General features: G+C 41.6%; 1 protein-coding gene across 4 annotated transcripts in view; it reads right to left on the reverse strand.

Annotated features, from left to right (window-relative positions):
* Positions 1-20559, reverse strand: part of dpp6b (dipeptidyl-peptidase 6b) — a 298152-nt gene that overhangs the window by 223098 nt on the left and 54495 nt on the right. Inside the window, exon 1 of one of the 4 annotated variants that reach the window (NM_001115122.1) lies at positions 3057-3690. The exons of 2 other annotated variants lie outside the window; for them this stretch is intronic. In NM_001115122.1, coding sequence (NP_001108594.1) covers positions 3057-3209 — 153 coding nt within the window. In that variant the 5' untranslated portion in view covers positions 3210-3690. Of the gene's footprint in view, positions 1-3017; positions 3691-20559 lie in introns of those variants that run through there. One more of the 4 variants, XM_005163289.5, reaches the window with a different exon arrangement.

Below are 20559 nucleotides of genomic sequence, written 5' to 3' on the forward strand. Positions count from 1 at the left end.
ACTACATGCTAATGTTATTGTCTCACTTTTTTGGGTGTTTTGTTTATTATTTATTTCTCCTTTTTTTTTTCATTAATATGTTTTGGATATTTTTGAATGCCATGTAATGAATGTCATCTGCTTTAGCTATAGAGCGGTACATCATACCATTTGTTGGTGTTTCCGTTTTGGGGGCTAGTTTGCTTTCTTCGTTTTTGATATTGTTGAATACAGTGTTGTGATTGCATCTGCTCCAATGGCCATTGTTCCTTTTTGATGTAGTGTGTATTAATATGGGAATCTATGATGAGCAGTATTTTGTGAGGACAACAGAAATCAGTTTATTATTTTCCTCTTATATTACTTACAATCTCTTACAATCAGTTTTATTACTGTGTGATTACTGTTGCTCATGCTTTAGGATATGTGTTTAAAGCAGTGTTGGATTTTTGTAAAAGTGTACACAGATATGCACATAGATATTGGATTACAAATTTGTTGTTTCTGCCTGGAATGAATGTAAACTGTAATGCCTGTTTAGCTTTTGTAGATGTCAACCATTAAATTGGTGTGGCGTAGTTGCTACAACTATTATGACCGGAAAGTCAAACTTTGTTTCTAACTTGCAGCATCAAGAAAGCATTGCACACAGCATAGCGAAACTGATGCCTGCCTCAGTCTGCTCCACTTCACAGATGAGTGACTGTACAGCTATACGTGCAACATGACGTTCACCAAACCTGTTCACTGGCTCAGTTCATGCAAATTTCGTCATTTATGCACTCTTTTCTCCTACAAAGCAAGAGTAGTGTTCCGAGTCCAATAGAGTAGTGTTCAGATTCTATTAGCACCAATCTCTTCGTAACGTCCAACAGCAAAACCACTTGACCATCTTAATGCAAGAAATGTCTCTTAAAGCAGTTCTAGAGCCACATACAAATACAATTTACATTCATTAATTTACCGTAAACATGAACATTTATTGAACATGTACTGTCCTGTATGCTGTCCAAACTTTAAGGTCACACTTTATTTTGATTGGCCGGTGTTTGAATTTAAGTTACATTGCATCTACATGCCAACTAATTCTCATTAGATTATAAGTAGACTGTTAGGTTGGGGTTAGTGTAAGTTGACATATAGTCTTATAGTCAGTTAAATGTCTGTTGAAGGAGTAATATCTCAAATGGACCATCAAAGTAAAGTGTTAGCAACTTAAAAAAAAATCCATATAAAATTTTAAAATAATATATATTCAATTAATACACCAGCAAAGTATATGCTAGAGAAAAATATTTTTTTAATACACTAGCATAGAAAAATATTTAGATATTGCTTCGGTTTTATGACAACAATGCACAATTCAGACTTTTATAGATCAAAGGCTGTGACACATTGCAATGGTCACCACTATTGTAGCTGCTCGAGATTTGTCATATGGACGTGCAGACACAGTTAAGAATGACCAACATGCTTCAACAAAGATTGTACTGTGTATTGTACAGATGTACACCATGATTTTGACATACATACTGTAATCACCAAAATATCACAAGAAAATGGCATGCAGAATGTTAGTTTTGCCACAAAGACATTTGATGAATAGACATATAATTAAAAATAAAAAGGTGATTAAAAAAATTCACAGAAAATTACATTTTTTAATATATATTTTTTAATTATATAAAAAAAAACAGTTTCTGGAATAATGTTTTTACAGCTTTTGTGAAAATGTCGAAATATGTGTTCCATCTTCATTTTGAGTAACCAAATCAATAATAAATTAGTAATATGTTGTTTAGGGGTGGCGTGATGGCTCAGTGGTTAGCACTGTCATCTCACAGCAAAAAAGTTGCTGGTTCGAGTACCGACTAGGCCAGTTCCCCCCCACAGTCCAAAGATGTGCTATAGGTGAATTGGGTAAACAAAATTGCCCGTAGTGTATGTTTGTGTGAATATTAATGTGTATGAGTGTTTCCCAGTACAGGGTTTGCAGCTGGAAAGGCATCCCCTGTGTAAAAAAAATGTGCTAAAATAGTTGGTGGTTCATCCCGAAAGGACTAAAATAAAGGAAAATGAATGAATGAATGAATGAATGAATAACAAGTTGTTTATTTTCAAGTAAAAAAAACTTGTTCAAGTAGTGATCATTCATATGTACAGCAATATAAGAGCACAAGTCTACTAATACTTTTTAAATAATTAAAAAGTTCTTACTGACAATGGTTTGAAGATGTTTTGCAGATTTAAAAGGTATTAAGATCTAAGCAAAAACGTGATTAAATGATTCTTCTAAATATATGTGACAAGATTTTTTGATAGCCTATATAAACTATTACTATGTGAAATGTTATTTAAGTAGGTACCTTCTGCAAATCGTTAATAATACAATTATAATTATATAATAATTATAATTCAAAATTAAGTTTAACATCATTTTAAATGAAAAAAAAAATCTTAGTGTGCATTATATCACATAATCAGAGCCTTTTAAAATATAAGTTACAGTAGCAACACCTGATAGCACAGGTTGTTTAAAGGCGAAGATTTGTGACGCGTCATCTGCTGTGACGTCATTCTTGCCTTCGAAGGTCAAATCAGTGAAAATAACATGTGGCAGACGCAGTGTAAAAAGTATTTGGATTAAGTGTTATGCCTTCACTGGCAATCATTCTGCTTGTTTCCATTTGTTTAGTTTTATTTTGGATAACTATACTACCTCGAAAACCATAACAAATAAATTCTAGTTAAAAAATCTACTTGTGCCAAAAACACTAACAGCCAAACTTGAGTTTCACGAGACAAAAAAACATCAAAATAAATAAATAAATAAACAAATAAAATAAATCCTTAGCTTACAGCAATTTCAACAAAATGTAATAGCCTTACATTTCATGTGAAAAGGGGTGAACAAAATTTACACATCCCTACTCGAAAACACACACACACACACACACACACACTTTTACAACCAGCGTCTTTTTTAGGGTCATTAAAACACAGATATCGCGTAACGTAAATAAAAGCGTGATTCTTACGTCTTCATCCTCGCTAGCGTTTTTCTTGCGGTTCTGGACCGGAGGTCGGCATGAGGGGTGATGAGGACTCTTCCCAGATTTATTCTCCTCCTCGGGAACCTGTCCACCCAGGAGATGACTGGCTTCAGGTGGATGGGGAAAAGATTTGTTGGTATTAATTTTCCCCGAGAATCTCTGGTAAAGCGAAGCCATGGGTCCGGTAAAATCACTAAAGCATCTCAAAGCGCGAGCTGTCTCATCGGCTGCTCTTCTTGAATGTGTTTGATCTTAATGTCCCTCTCCCGCAGAACGCAAATGCACTTCTTCACCAATAGACCAGAGTCGGTATTGCTAAGAAATGCAGTAAGACGAAATTGAAATATATCTCTAATGCGCTTCGTTGGAGTAATTCCTCTGTTTTATTGCTTTGACAGGAGTCGGGCGGTACTAGAGAAAGTCTGCTCTGTATTCAAAGCACGTTGTTTCCTCTATACCCCATCTGCAGAAAAGCGTCCATACAAACAGCCTGTATTAAACCACTCATTCGCCGGATTTAACAAGAGAGCTTACCACATCTCACTGCATTTCAGAAAGGCGAGCGATGGAAAGACAGCAGTGAGAGCTTTACGCAAATGAGTGTGTGAGTGCGTGTAAATGCGTGTGTGTGTCTGTGTGTAGATGAGACGCGTTCTGCATGTGAAGTGACCGCTGACAGTATATGTAAATCCTCAAAACCCCTTAAATCTTGAATTCACTTAGGTATAAATAAAATGAATTTGAAACATCATATCAGTTGACTGATGTTCACAAATGTTCAATATTCGGCAATAGGCTACTCACCTTTCTGTTTTACTTCTAAAGGTCATACTCAGTACTAGAGTGCCACACTGTGGTTAAATAAAATACAACAGCTCGTTAAACAATTTGCAGCTGGTCAATCAATAAACATAACATAAACCACCAAAATACGATTTATTAATTTGAGAAATGATCTTAACATTTAAAATCAAAACACATAATGCATTCAGCAGTATGATCATACTCAAAAGTGCTCAGGAAAAATGAGTAGGATACACCCTCTCAGATCTCTTTTAAATAAACATTTTCTATATGATGCTTTAATAACAAAAATCCAAAAAGATCACAGCCTAAACATTTGTAAACTCAAATTAATATGTTGGGGGAAAATATCAAATACGATTTAAATAAACAGGAAAAATCAAGAGAAACAGAGAAATAGATTTTTTGTAGTTTTAAATTTAGTTAATTTTGTAGTTTAAATTGAAATGTATTTCCTTCTCTCTCTATCTCTCTCTCTCTCTCTGTGTGTGTGTGTGTGTTTATATATATATATATATATATATATATATATATATATATATATATATATATATATATATATATATATATATATATATATATATACAGTTGAACTCAGAATTATTAGCCCCCCTTTGATTTTTTTTCCTTTGTTAAATAGTTCCCAAATGATGTTTAACAGAGCAAGGGAATTTTCACAGTATGCCTAATAATATTTATTTCATCTAGAATAAAAGCAGTTTTTAATATTTAAAAAAATATTTTAAGTTAAAAATAATTTGCCCCTTTAAGCTATTTATATTTTTCGATAAACTACAGAATGCTCAGGTTACTAAAGTAACCCTCGTTCTCTTAGGGGCGGAACGGAAATGCTATGTGGAAAAACTTCCACTATGGGGATTTCGTTCAGAAAGCCAATCGTCTGAAAGAGTTTGTAAACGAGGCAATTAAATGCCAGTGAGTTGGCAGAGTCAGCTTGCACAGCTAATGCTTGTTGCAATCAATTTGGCAATATAAGCACAGTGCGTACAAAGCTGAGCATACTTTTTTTTTTTAGCTGAAGAGACTTTCCAATCAACAGCTAAGGGGCGATCATTATGGTGAAGGAACATAGCATTTCCATTCCTCCCCTCAGGGAAAAAGGGTTACTTTAGTTACTGGAGCGTTCACCTTTGGGAGGGGAACTTCAATGCTATGTGAAAAAACATCCACTATGAGGAAATGTAAGGAAAACGCCATAATGATTGAGCCTTACCTTCGCCTCCGATGAGAGGTTATGTCAGGCAAAAGAGAGCGTGAGCGCACCTGCATCACCAGAGGCGCAGTCTTACAGTGTTCCCTACCCCACTTCAACAGAAGATTTACTGATTTAAATATTTTTTTTAGGAGTCGCAAATGCGTCTAGATCAGGGGTGTCAAACGTACGGCCCACAGGCCAGATAAGGCCCGCAAAGGAATTTTATGCAGCCCGCGGGATGATTCCGTGAGCTGCAATTTTTCAATAACACATACTGCTGTTCCAATTGTGTCCACTAGATGGCGCAATAGCAAACCTATTGTTTATTTAACCTTGCAGCCTCACTACCTGGTGTGGTAGTTAAACGGTGTGGCAGGAACCTTGGGCACATATCCAGGCCGGAGTCTCAGAACAATGTGAGAGTAGGTCGGCCCGAATTCCAGACATGAGTCACTGACCAAAAATGCCTTCAGGTCCCGACCCTCTTAATAAATGCCAATGCGACCAGCAGAGCTGTCTTCAGGGACAGAAATCTCAAAAATACTAAGTCGAGTGGTTTGAATGGATCTCCGCGCATGCTTGTGAGAATGAGGGTGAGATCCCAAGAAGGCATGACAGAGGGGTACCTCTGAGTAACCGGATGATGAGTTTATGCCTTTCCACGGTGCTGCCAGCCACAGCGTCATGGTGAGCGGAGATGGCAGCCACGTAAACCTTGAATGTGGAGCGTAACAGACTGCTCTCTAGTTCTCTTGGAGGAAATAAAGCACACTGCTGATCAGACAAGTTTAAGGGTCTTCTCTGCGAGAGACACGCCACTCAGTGAATAGACTCCGCTTAAGCGCATAGGCTCGCCTCATCAAGGGGGCTCTAGCCTGAGTGATGGTATAATCCACCGCCGTCGGTAGGTTACCTAAGTCTTCCTCGCGTCTTGATCTGGGAGAGGGTGCCAGATGGTGCCCTGTCCCTGAGAGAGTAGGTCCTTTCTCAAAGGGATCTGCCACAGGCGGGCCGTCGCGAGGAGGGAGATTTCTGATATCCAGGTTCCGTTGGGCCAGAGAAAAGCAACTAGAAAGACCTGCTCGTGGTCCTCCCTGACCTTGCATAGTAACTGCACGACCAGGCTTACTGGGAGAAATGCATATTTCCGCATGCCCCGAGGCCAGCTGTGGGCCAGTGCATCCATGCCGAGAGACCCTTTGGTCAGGGAAAAGGACAATGGGCAATGAGCGTTCTTAGGGGAAGCAAACAGACTGATTTGGACTTCCCCGAATCGTGCCCATATCAGCTGACAAGATTCGGGGGTGGAGTCTCTATTCTCCTGGACTTAAAAGCTGCTGTGAGAGTGTGTCAGCTGCACAGTTGAGCTCGCCTAAAACGTAAATGGCACGCAATGATTTCAGCCACGTATGACTCCAGAGGAGCAGACGGCAAGCGAGCTGAGACATCCGGCGAGAGCGGATACCTATGAAGGTATTTTTGATGCAAAACTCCCAAACAGCTGTAAAAGTGTAATTTGTAGTTGTAAAGAATAGCCACAAATGTGTATCAATAAATGTGTACTTGCAGAGCAAATTTGCAAATGTGTATCAGTAAATTTGTAGTGTGTGTAGGTAATTTTTGGGTAACACTTTACAATAACAGTGCATGAATAATGATGTATTAATATGAAAACTAAACATTAGTTTATTATAAATTAATAATGAGTTAAGATATGCACTAATCATAAACTAACTTTAACTACAACATGATTTACAGGAGTTCATGTGTGAATGACGGCTACCTTAGTTAGTTGTTAGTACATGATTGTTTTTTAATTAATGTATTAATTATCACATTAGTTTATGCTTAATTTAACACATCAAACACAACGCAATATTTACACCTTTTCAATTCCTTCAGTGCAGGTGCATAAATCCCATCGGATGAATTACAAATACAGAAATTCATCCGCTCATGTTCTTTGTTACTATTGTTGCAGTGAATATGATGCAAACACTTTCACACACCTGCATCCAGAACTGTGAAGTCACAGAAAGAAGATTAGAATGTGTATACATGCAAAGAGAGCTGAACACGTGTAGAACGTTTGATTTATTTTTTTCTAAGCACGAACACAAATATGTTTCTGCAACAGCTTGAAACTGCCGCTATGAGTCTCAATCGCTGTTTTTCACTTGCAAATCTACGTTTCGCACTCTCACTATCACTATGATATTAGGTGCAAAAGTGACTTGTCTATCTGTTGACCAAAGCGTGGGCTCTATTTTGAGATCAGAGAAATTCAGCCAATTAGAAGAGATTTCCTTGACCTTGTTTAGCCATAGGAAAGAGCTTGCAACAGAACGAGTGGGGAAACCATGACATCCTGAAAGCAGCATTCAAGTAAATGTACGTTGTCATTGCTTCTTTTTATAAAACCACTCAGAGCTGTACAGTTTGTTGTTAGTTTAAATATAACTATGTTAGTGATCGGCATTCATAGCTAGTATAGCAATCCTTGTTTTACGAAAGGTAACATGGCTAGTTTACCCTAATGTCAAGTTCGCTATTCAATTTTCTCATATAATATGACTTTGTAAAATAAACAATTTAATGCATATATTTATTTTAGAAAAATGTCAATACATTTACTACAGTATTTATTCATGTTAGTAAACTTTAGTTAATGAATATACAGTTGTTCAGTGTTAGTTCATGTTAATTTAGAGTGCATTAACTAATGTTAACAAGAATGGACTTGGATGTTAATAATGCATTAGTAAATTTTCAGTTATGATTAATAAATGCTGTACAAGTGTTGTTCATGATTAGTTCATGTTAGTAAATGCATTAACTAATGAACCTTATTGTAAAGTGTTACCACAATAATATATTATTAAAAGAATGAATATGGGTGATCAAGACAAATAAATAGATAAATAAAGTCAACAACACATGAAACCAAACTTTATTTTAACAGAGATGTATTACAGACAGAAGCCCATGTTTTGTTGTATCTTCACACAGTTGGGCCAGTTCTGCAGTGACTTCGCCATCATCACATCCCTCACTGCTGCAGTCAGACTAAAACAGGATGGGGATACATGGCAGTCCATGCCCGAGATACTGGTGATGGAGAGACCACAACAACATCTGGCCCAGATGAGGATACAAGGGCGGGTGGAATGATGCAATGTCTCGTTCACTGCACTACAGAAGGACAGGAGTGCCCAAACTCAGTCCAGAACTGCCGCTGCCTTGTAGAGTTTAGTTGAAGTTAACTCTAAACCCTTCAGGACATCAGTCCTCCAGCCCTGCACCCCTCCACTACAGCATCTCCAGGATGTTGCTGTGGACTTTTTTACCTTCACCACACACATACACCAATTTGCAGATATTTCAGATCATATAAAACATTAAAAAAATTCAAAACAAAGTCATTTTACTTCACAATGTGTCATTTGATTTATGTGGTGCTAGTAATAAAATTATCTAACCTCTTATTTTGGATTCTTTTTTTCCACGTCTTAGTTCCCTTGTCTACAGGTCCAGCTCCATCACAACAGCTCTGCAGACAAAGCACACACACCAACAATCAGAAAGCTGACGTAATCGCTGTTTGAAAATACAATAACAATGATATATTAATATAATAAATAGCAAATGAAAAAGATGCTTTCTTAATTTCTGTAACATACTCAATATAAGCCTCCCTGTAACATTGAGACTAAAATAAATCATCTCTGTGATTTATATGCTCAAATAACATGTTGGTGTAGTTGCTCATGTAACACAAACCTTCCTCAATTGATCAACTATACTGAGGCAAAGATTAAACAAATTACCTTTTATTCTCATTTATTAAAATAACATGTATATAATTTAAACAGTATTGACAACAGATTTTACATCAGCACAAATACATCACTTACTCAATTGTCTTGTTAGTCTTGTGATCTGCAATACTTCTCATATTTCTTTGTCAGACATTTGATAATAATCTTTTTGATTTACATAAATCTACTTTTAAAATGTTACTTTATATGTGCTTAATGGAGTCCCTAACATTACATAATCAACATTTACAGCAAAATAAAATAAGACTATAATTTAAAGCCTATTTACACCCTCAGCAATTCTACAGTGTACTGTTCAGTAGCTTAACAAATGTGAATTTGGAAAGAACTTGGCCTTTGGTTTAATACTCACAATTCAAACTGACCGCATCCTCTTCCTTCTTCAGGACGTTTGCTGTGGCTTCCTGGAGTAGAAAGGTATCCACCTGGCGTACTTTTTTATGGTTACAAATGTTTCAAACGTACTCCTTTTTTTAAGTATGTTTGCTCCTCCTATGAAATAGTTAAGCAGGCATTTTCGAACGCAAATCAGGTATAGATATGGCGAATCTCGCAAAGGGAAGGGTTTTGGTTTAAAAGTTCAGCCGCCGCAACACTAGAGCGGTGACGTCAAGCCCCCTCCTCTATTGGCTAAACTTCTCTGAGAGCCCACGTTTTAGTTGGCAGATACACAAGTCACTTTTGCACCTAAAATCACAATAATGTTTAGTGCAAAAGAGTGAGAGCTCGAAATGTAGATTTGCAAGTGAAAAAAAGCGCTTGAGACTCGCAGAGGCAGATTCGTGCAGTTGCAGTAACATATTTGTGTTCGTGCTGAGAAAAAAAAAAAAAACTTTCTACACGTGTTCAGTTCTCTTTGTGTGGATACACAATCTAATTTACAGATGTGCAAGTTTTGTCTGTGATTTCACATTTCTAGATGCAGGTGTGTGAATGTGTTTTGCACCATATTCACTGCAACAATAGTAGCAAAGAACATGAGCGGATGAGTTTCTGTATTTGTAATTCATCTGATGGGATTTGTGCACCTGCACTAAATGATTTAAAAAGAGTAAATGTTGCGTTGTGTTTGTTGGAGAGACAAAAAAAATACCTACACACTTGCAAATTTGCTCTGCAAGTACAAATTTACTGATACACATTTGCAAATTTGCTCTGCAAGTACAAATTTAATGATACACATTTGTGGCTATTCTTTACAACTACAAATTACACTTTTACAGCTGTTTAGGAGTTTTGCACCGAAAATACCTTCATAGATACCCCCCATACAGTTGATATACACCACCGCAACTGTGCTGTCCATCCTGACCAGCATGGGTTGTTGCTCCAGCACCAGAAAAAGGCGGCGGAGATCGAGGAACACTGCCAAAAGCTTTAGGCAATAGATATGCCAGTGCAACTGGATTCCTTTCCACAGGCCCGCAGCTGCATGCCCGCAACACACACACCCTCTCGGACAGTTCTGCATTAGCTAAGCGCGCTCTCCGGAGAGGCCAGCTCCAACCTGAGGAAAGAGATCCTCAGCACAAGGGCGAGTTTGCTCTTTTCTCGGTTGACCTGAAACCCCAATACGTCGAGGTGCCGGAGCATTTACTCCCGCGAGTGGGCTAAAATCAGGCAGTCGTCGAGATAATTGAGTATGCGGATGCCCGCTAGCCGAAAAGGTGCTAGGGCATTCTCCACGAGCTTGGTGAAGACACGCGGAGACAGAGAGAGCCCAAAGGGGAGGACTTTGTACTGCCAAGCTCATTCTTCGAACGCAAACCGTGGAAACTGACGGTGGCATGGAAGATGGAGACATGAAAGTATGCATCCTTCAGATCTATTGCTGCAAACCAATCTCGCGGATGAACGCACCAGAGGATGCATTTCTGTTGGTGGATGTGGTCGGTGGGGCTGCCTGCTTACGAGGTGCTCGATGCGGCCAGCGCCTGAGCCAGCGCCTGCGCTTAGTAGTGCTGGTAGGTGGCTAAAGAGTGCAAGGCGGCCTGGCCCACAGCTCTTTAGGTCTGGCTCTGAGGGAGTCAGATAACCTGCAGGCTTTGGATGGGAGACAAGGCGGACCCCGCCAGGAAGAGGTCCAGGCAGACAAAGATTGACCGCAATGGCGCGCTTGACCCTCTGGATCGTCTCATGGCTGCACCATAATCAAGAGTGGTGGGGCGGGAACGCATCCAGACCGGCTAGAAAAAGATGCCCTCCAAGACTGCGTGAGCCTATTGTGCACCTCTGGGAAGAAGGGGACGAGAGGCTTAGAATGTCTAGCCTTCTTTGCATCCTTAACGTAGCACCCATCTAGTCGTTCCGGCCACGGAGTTGGGGAATAAACCATCTCCAACCCCACGGTCAAGTAGCCCAGGAAAGCATGGCTAACATGTTCGTTTCGCGATCCGACACAGCGCTCACCTGCCCGGAGGGAGGGACCAGGTCTGCATCCGCGTTAGACAATGAAAGCCCACCCTTCGATGCAGCAGTGGACGTCTGGTCCCCAGTGTCATCGAGTGTGAGGGCTACCATCTGGTTAAACTAATCGTTTCCTCCGCTCGAATCTTGGATGGAGCGCTTGGTCCGCAGTGTGAGGGTGAGTGGGTGGTCCGCAGGCTCGGGGACGGTGGATTGACTACCACTGGAACCTCAGATCTGCTCGAGTGCCCGCTGCAGTGCAGGAGACAGCTGGGATGGTTCACCCTTTTGCAAGAGCTAGCCGCAATCTTAAATGCGCAACAGACCTGCTATTGCAGTGACTGCATGGACTGTCCAAGAGCACCGCATTAACAAGCTGGACCCCCAGACATGCAACGCAGTGCTAGTGCTCATCATCCAGGGATAGGAACCACCACATTCAAAAACGCAATCGGAGCGACATCTTGAAAAAGACGCGCTGCAGGACTGTGTTGCTCTGAAGGACCGCACCCAAAGAACGCCAGGCAAGGGAGAAACCCAGCTCGACCGTCTGCCGCTGCGTGTCACACACTCTGGACCGGGAGACCACTCTCGTTCACTTTCTCTCTCTGAAACTCAGAAAGAGGAACCCTCATCGACTCTCACAGAAGGCTGAAGAAGTCTCTGAAGCGAAAAGGATGCTCAGCTTTGCAACAATTGCAATGAGCATCAGCTGCGCAAGCTGATCATTGGCATTTCAATGGCCCGTTTGCATATTCTTTCAAACGATTGGCTTTCTGAACGAAATCACAGAAGGGGAACAAACCATCATTTTACAATAACTTGGCTTATTACCCTATCCTGCCTTGTTAGCCTAATTAACCTAGTTAAGCCTTGAAAGTGTCTAGTCAAATAATATTTACTGTCATCATAGCAAAGATAAAATAAATCAGTTATTAGAAATGAGTTGTTAAAACTTTTATGTTTAGAAATGTGTTGAAAAAATCTTCTCTCCATTAAACAGAAACTGGAAAAAAAATAAACAGGTTGGATAATGATTCAGGGGGGCTAATAATTCTGAGATCAACTGTACATTAAATAAAATAGCCTTCCTGCAATTTCACAGCTTTTAACTTTGTTCTCATAAACAAACATAATGCAACATCTTTGGGGAAAAGATTGTTTTGCCACATTTGCTTTGTTTAATTGTATTTATACAACAGTTATAAAATAAAACAGTTATTACAATATTAAGTATAACACATGGTTATTTACAGTTCACAGTCTGGCTTTTAATAAAATTGTTACGCAGGGGTAACCCTCAGTTAGTATATATTATACTGTTTTGAAGCATAACATTTTAAAGTGGATTGTATTGTATATATTATAATATTAACAACTTAATTGATTCTACTGTAACCCTAGTTGTCTGATGAAGTAAACGAAAACATTAAATTGTAGATGAGATGGGCAATTTGGTTTAGGAGAGTAATCACTCTGACTTAGCTCATGGAAAATAAATTAGAAGAAATAGATGCAATGAGTTAACTAGCTGTTTTGAGTTAGAGAGTTTGAATTACTGTGACAGTATATTGTGAAAGCATTACAGTTCAGAAGGGAAAATATGTCACAGAGAGCACGGTCTAACTAGAGGGCTAGATGCTTGAACCAAAATACAAATATCGGCAGGGAAGTGCAACATATGGAATAAAATGCACAGTGTTCTGTAAAAGGGATGCTACAGGTTTACCTGTGTGGGAAAACAATTTTCCATGGAAAGATATACTGTATAAATAGAATTAGATAAGTGGATGACATATACAGGCACCAATTCCCAAATGTGAGTGTTGACCAGCTGACCTAGAGTTGGATGTAGAGGACCTTCAAGGAACAGGGTTCACCATTTGCTAGAGCAATAGAAAGGGAGAATGGCAAAGCAAGTATGTTCAAGATACCCTTTTTCCTTCATTGTGTGAAGTAAAGTGAAGTAAAGTAAAGTAAGTGAAGTAAAGTAAGCCTTGTCAAGTATGGTTTTATACTCAAAATTGATCCTCAGCATTTAACCCATCCAAGTGCACACACCCACATTCTCAGTGAGGGGTGGGAACACAAACAAACACAGTGAGCATAAACCTGGTATCATAGATGGAGAAAGTGTGGTTTGGTCTAAAAGTGTTGACTTTCTGCTGAACAGGAGGACGTGAACTTCCTGCCTGCTCGACATGACTGCCAACAAGGGGTCTCAGCTAGCAGTGGCAGAGCAGGAGGTTATCTACAGCAGTAGTAGTATAAGTGTCAGCTATTAATAGTTATGCAGTCTTCCAAGTCTGCAGGCAAATAAGGTATGTCATGGTAACCGACTGATCCTTCACTGCAGAGAACTCCTATGTAAATCTCAGACATATAACCAAATATATTGTCCTGGGATATAGGGGCATTAAGAAAGCAGACTTTGTTGGCATCCCTCATATCTGCCAGATTTGACCAAAGATGGCACCCTGGCACTGTCCTGGCAAGCATAGTAACTCACCATGTCCAACTCAAGATTCATCAATACTTAAGACCACTGGAAGCGCTGCTGCATCTGTGACTAAGATAGCAAGTGTTTGTGATGTATGAAGAGCCATGGTATCCAGAGTAATGTCGACACAACACCAAGAAGAGCAAACTACATCCAACAGGAGTAACTGGATGGAAGAGGACGCTGTCTGAAAGGGTGCTAACCTGCATTGTAAACATAAAAACATAACACCACATATGCCCAACTCACTAGTGCAAGCGGCAAAAATCTTGGGCAGTGTACAATGTGAAGCGTGTTGTTCTCTCATGAGTCCTCTTTTACTGTCTTTACCACATTTGAGAGAGTTATAGTGTGGAGAAGTCCCAAAAATGTGTATTAGAGACTGTTGCATGCACATGATGTTGCATAAGTGTAGTATGGGGGTGGATCAGTGATGGTTTGGGCAGCAATATTATGGCATTCCCAAGGCCCAATACTTGATGTGTCACTGCCAAGGACTACCGAAACATTCTGGAGGACCATGTGCACCAAATAGTTCAAACATGGTATCCAGAACATGGTGCCAAGTATTAGAATGACAATGCACCAATACACACAGCAAGACTAGTGACAGAGTGGTTTGATGAAGTTGAACATTTCCCATGGCCTGTGCAGTCACCAGATCTAAATATTATTGAGCCACTTTGAGATGTTTAGATGAGCAAGTCTGGAAACATTTTCCTCCACCAGCATCATGCAATGACATGGCCCCTATTCTGCAAAAAGAATGGCTTAGAATCCCTCTGACCACTGACGAGGACATGTATCTGTTATTCCCAATATGAATTGATGCTGTATTGGTGCCATCCTACTGAATTATTGTCTAAACCTAGGCATTTCCATATAATTGTCCAACCCTACTACACACCCATATGAATAGATGTCTTTACTAGCCAATTGTCAAAAATCACCAAGGACCACATTTTCAGCTTACACATCTTCATATCTACTTGAAGTTGCTGAGACATGTATTTCAGTATGTTTATGTACTTAAATTTGACAACAAATTAGTGCTGTTATCTCACAGCAAGAAGGTTGCAGGTTCGAGCCTTGGCTGGGTCAGTTGGCATTTCTGTATGTTGTTTGCATGTTCTCCCCCATTCACGTGGATTTCCTCCATCCGGGTGCTTCGTTTTCCCCCACAAGTCTAAAGACATGCAGTACAGGTGAATTGGGTAAGCTAAAATTGTCTATAGTGTATGTGCGTGAATGAGTGTGTATGGCTATTTCACAGTGATGTGTTGCAGCTGTAAGGGCATCCACTGTGTAAAACATATGCTGGATAAGTTTGCGGTTCATTCTGCTTTGGCGACCCCATATTGATAAAAGGACTAAGCCAAAAAGAAAATGAATTAATGAAAAAGAGCGTTAAAATAAAATCAGTCTAAGAGCCTTATTTTCATTTATATCTCAATTTAAATATTAATGAGCATTAACAAAAACAGTTGAATCCATCTTACTTGAAATTTGAAAAACCAGGGATTGTGGCAATATTTGCTGACCACGTAATATATTCATTTCAGATTCAATCCATAGGCCTGTGTTTACTTAAGTTTAGTGAGTGTTGAATATTTTATTTACTATATTAATACATACCTGATGAGGTCTTGCACCACACAAACAGAAATGACCACTATGATTATTTTATAAGTACCAAGAAATAAGAACGAAACATTCTATGAAACACACACACACACACACACACACACACACACACACAAACACTGTTCTGACATTCATGCATTATTCACGAACTATGTGCTGTAAAGGTGTTTAGAATTAATTGTTTTAAATGAACTGAACAAAGAGGCTGTTATCATGGATATACCATAATCATAGCTTCTAGATTATAAAGTTGTCACCGACTCAGTCCCAGTCATTCCCCTCGCTGGCCAGCAGAGGCCGCCATCTCTGGACTTCTAGCATTACATCATCCATTTACACTGATCGTGCACACCTGAATCACATCCCAGCTAACGACCCACGTACCTTTTATAAGCCGCACTCAAACACTCAGTCAGTGCAAAGTCTTGTTCAGCCCCGGCCAGCATTACTGAGCGTTATCTCCTGCCTGATCTCCTGTGCATTACTCCAGCCCGTTTCTGACTCTGCGTTGCCTTCTGCCTGCCCACGACCCAAGCCTGTTACACGGACTCTGATACTTGCTGCCTGTCCTCGACCCAAGCCTGTTACATGGACTCTGAATCACGCCGCCTGCCTTTGACCCATGCCTGGTAAATCACTCTGTGTCTGTCTGCCGTCAGCCTTGAAATCATTACTACTACTGTTGATGTGTGTTTGCACTTTTGTGCATATTGAGTGTTTGAGTAAGATTGTGATTAATAAGTACTGCATAATGGATCCCTCCGTGTCAGTCTCCTCGTTACAGAAGACTTCGCCCAACACGGATCCCGCAGCCATACAGGTTTTGTCTAATGAAATCACAACTCAAGCTCAGGTACTAACCACACATCAGCAACAGTTAACACATCTAACTCAGTTGACAGATGAACTGGTGAAATCACTACAAAACCTGCAAGCTTTGTCCACAGCGCAACTCACCGCCAGTTACTCTACGAGTCAACCCTTGATGACCCAGACCCAGACTGTTTCCGGGGTTCGTTTGGCATTCCCCGACAAGTTTACAGGTAACCCAGCTAAATGTAAAGGCTTCCTATTGCAGTGCAAACTGTTCATTGCCCAGCAGCCCATCTGTTTAGGGATGAGAATGGGAAGATTGCTTTTGTATGTTCACTGCTCACAGAAAAAGCTTTAGACTGGGCTACTGCAGTTTGGCCAGACAACACCCCGATATTCCCCTCATTCAATGACTTTCTCAAACGATTTTGCACTGTGTTTGATCATCCTGAGGGTGGTCGTAATGCTGGTGAGGAGCTTTTGTGTGTGCAACAGGGAGATCGACCTTCAGCTGAATTCGCTCTGCAGTTTCGCACACTGGCAGCGCAAACAGGCTGGGCTGATGATCCGCTCACTACACTCTACAGAAAAGCTCTGAGACCGGAACTGCAAAAGGAGATGGCATGTCGAGATGAGGGGAAGACACTGGACCAGCTTAATGAACTTTCAATCAGGTTAGACACTTTACTTCGCACCCATAACCCTTTGTGCTCTGCTACTTCCATTCCTGTATCCCCTGAACTTCCCACGGAACCTATGCAACTGGGCAGAACTCGTTTAACCCCCGAAGAACGTGAACGGAGGAGGAGGAACCACCTATGCCTATATTGCGGACTTTCAGGTCACACAAAGATCCTGTGTCCCAATAAACCTCCACCTAAGGCTCTTCCGGTGAGTGCCAACACCGTATTCACGACTACAAACGACATTATGAGTGTTCCTGTCTGTTTAAAATATGAGGAAATTGAGATCTCGACTTTAGCAATGGTCGATTCAGGAGCCGCTGGCAACTTTATTGACTACAAGTTTGCTTCAACTCACTCCATTCCTCTAACCTCCTGTAATTCCTCTCTAGCCATCACTGCTATAGATGGGCGCCCCCTGGGGGAAGGACACATAAAGTTCCGAACTCTGCAACTATTTCTTCAAACAGGCTCTCTCCACGTAGAAGTAATTTCTCTCTTTGCGATTGACTCTCCTCGACACACCGTTATCCTCGGACTCCCCTGGTTACAACTTCATGACCCTCAAGTTTCCTGGAGAACTGGTGAGATCATCAAATGGAGCGATAAATGCTTTACCCAGTGTCTACACTCTGTTTCCCCTGTCCAGATCAACACCATAACCAGTACTGAAGACTCCGAAATCTGTCAAGTTCCCGAGGTTTATCAGGATCTACTCGAAGCTTTTAACAAGCAAAAAGCCACCAAGCTCCCGCCTCATCGTGAGTATGATTGTGCTGTTGAACTATTGCCAGGCACCACGCCCCCTCGTGGTCGAATTTTCCCTCTCTCTCAACCAGAAACCAAAGCCATGAACACATATCTCGGAGGAGCTGGAAAAGGGCTTCATAAGACCATCCACATCACCTGCTTCAGCCGGGTTTTTCTTCGTTAAGAAGAAAGACGGCAGTTTACGCCCCTGCATCGACTACAGAGGACTGAACGAAATCACTGTCAACTATCGATACCCCTAGCCACTAGTTCCAGCAGCCCTTGAACAACTTCGCTCAGCTCAATACTTCACCAAATTGGATCTCCGCAGTGCTTACAACCTTATCCGCATCTGACAGGGAGATGAGTGGAAAACCGGGTTCTCTACCATTAACGGCCACTACGAGTACCTCGTTATGCCCTTCGGCCTAGCTAACAGTCCTTCCGTGTTCCAGGCATTTATTAACAAGATATTCAGAGATATGCTCAACCAGTGGGTCATCGTGTACATCGACGATATCCTTGTTTACTCCAACTCCTTACCGGAACACATCCAGCATGTCAGAGCGGTGCTGAAACGCCTCATCCAAAATCAGCTGTATGCCAAGATTTCCAAATGTGAGTTCCATCAGACCTGCATCTCATTCTTAGGCTATATTATCAGTCCCGAGGGAGTCGCCATGGACCAACAGAAAGTCTACTCCGTCACACAATGGCCTCAACCAGAAACCATCCGGCAGCTACAACGTTTCCTGGGATTCGATAACTTCTACAGACGGTTCATCAGGAACTTCAGTGCAGTGGCTGCTCCCCTTACAGCCATGGTTAAGGCCAACAATGCCCGTCTGAAGTGGAACTCCGACGCCACTAAAGCGTTCAACCAACTCAAAGCCCGTTTCTCAAGTGCACCCATTCTGTGTCATCCGGACCCCAATCAACCTTTTGTGGTTGAGATCGACGCCTCCAATTCTGGTATCGGAGCCATTCTGTCACAAAGATCCCTGACCACGAACAAACTCCATCCCTGTGCCTTCTACTCCCGTAAGCTCAATCTCGCTGAGAGAAATTATGGCGTGGTTAACCGTGAACTCCTCGCCATAAAAGCTGCTCTAGAGGAATGGAGCAACTGGCTTGAGGGCGCCAAACACCCATTTACCACCATTACAGACCACAAGAACCTAGAGTACATCCGATCCTGTAAGCGCTTAAACCCCAGACAAGCAAGATGGGCGCTATTCTTTACCCGTTTTGACTTCCAAGTCACATACATCCCAGGTTCCAAGAACGTCAAGGCAAACGCTCTCTCTCGCCTCTCGGATGAGGAAACTTTGACGGAGGATGTCGAACCCATTTTGAAGGACCCTCTAATAATAGCACCTATTCAGTGGGATATCGAGTGAGATCTTGCAGGCTTCCGAACAAAACTCCACTCCGCAGGCATGTCCTGAGAACAAGATCTTTGTTCCTCCTTGCTCCGTGAGAAGCTGATTGCTGAAGTGCACAATCACCCCAGTTCCGGTCATCCAGGCAGCACTGCAACAGCCCAATTGATTCAATCCCGCTATTGGTGGCCATCCATTAATACAGATGTAATCAACTTCCTCAATAAGTGTTCCCCCTGTCAAATGGCCAAACATTCCCGTCACCGTCCAGCTGGCCTGCTTCAACCCTTAGAGGTTCCACATCGTCCATGGTCACACATAGCCATCGACTTTATCACTGATTTACCTCCGTCACAAGGGAACATCACCATCCTCACTGTTGTGGACCGTTTCTCCAAGGCCTGTCGACTCATCGCCATACCCAAACTACCCACAGCCCTAGAAACAGCAGAACTGCTATGTGAATACGTATTTCGTTATTATGGTCTTCCCGAAGACATTGTCTCAGACCGAGGTTCCCAGTTCACATCCCGATTATGGTCTGCTTTCTTCAAAAACCTCCAAGTGAACATTAGTTTGACTTCAGGCTACCACCCTCAGTCTAACGGACAAACGGAACGTCTCAACCAGGAGATCGGTCGCTTCCTACGCACATACTGTCATTCGAACCAAGCAGATTGGAATAGGTTTCTCATGTGGGCTGAGTATGCACAGAACTCCCTGAGAAAGGCATCTACAGGTCTGACTCCCAATGCGTACTTGGTTTTCAACCTCCGCTATTTCCCTGGTCAGGTGAAACCTCCGAACTCCCAGCAGTTGACACCTGGTTCAAGAAGTGCGAGGAGGTATGGAACGCAACTCACACCCATCTATCACATGCCATTCGAAGATTCAAGGAACAAGCCGATCGTCACCGTCGTCCTGGTCCCACGTATTCCCCAGGACAGTGGGTTTGGCTATCTGCTCGAGACCTATGATTGAAACTACCCTGCAAAAAGCTCAGTCCCAGGTACGTGGGTCAGTTTCAAATAGAGAGACATATCTCCTGTTTCCTTTTGACTGACACTCCCTAACCATTATCGCATCTCTCCCACTTTCCATGTTTTCCTGCTCAAGCCTGCTGTTGGTCCAGCCGAGGCGGATAGGGAGGTGGCAGCCGGTGAACAGGGTCCCCCGCCTCTCATGATCGACGGAGAGGAAGCCTATCAAATCCACGAGATCCTGAGATCCAGACGCCGGGGTGGTCAACTACAATACCTCATCGACTGGGAGGGGTACGGCCCGGAGGAAAGATCATGGATCAACCGTAAGGACATTCGACTCAACTCTGTTGGATGAGTTCCACTTGCAGCATCCGGAAATGCCGGCGTGTACAACTGGTAATTTGCGCTCCGAAAATGGGTTTCAATAACGTTTTTAATGGATAACAGAGTGTTTTTGTGACACACAACTTAGAAATATGTCTGTTAAAGCCGTTATAATCTGTCACA

The sequence above is a fragment of the Danio rerio genome, chromosome 2 (assembly GCF_049306965.1).
Source record: "Danio rerio strain Tuebingen ecotype United States chromosome 2, GRCz12tu, whole genome shotgun sequence".
Classification (NCBI taxonomy): domain Eukaryota; kingdom Metazoa; phylum Chordata; class Actinopteri; order Cypriniformes; family Danionidae; genus Danio; species Danio rerio.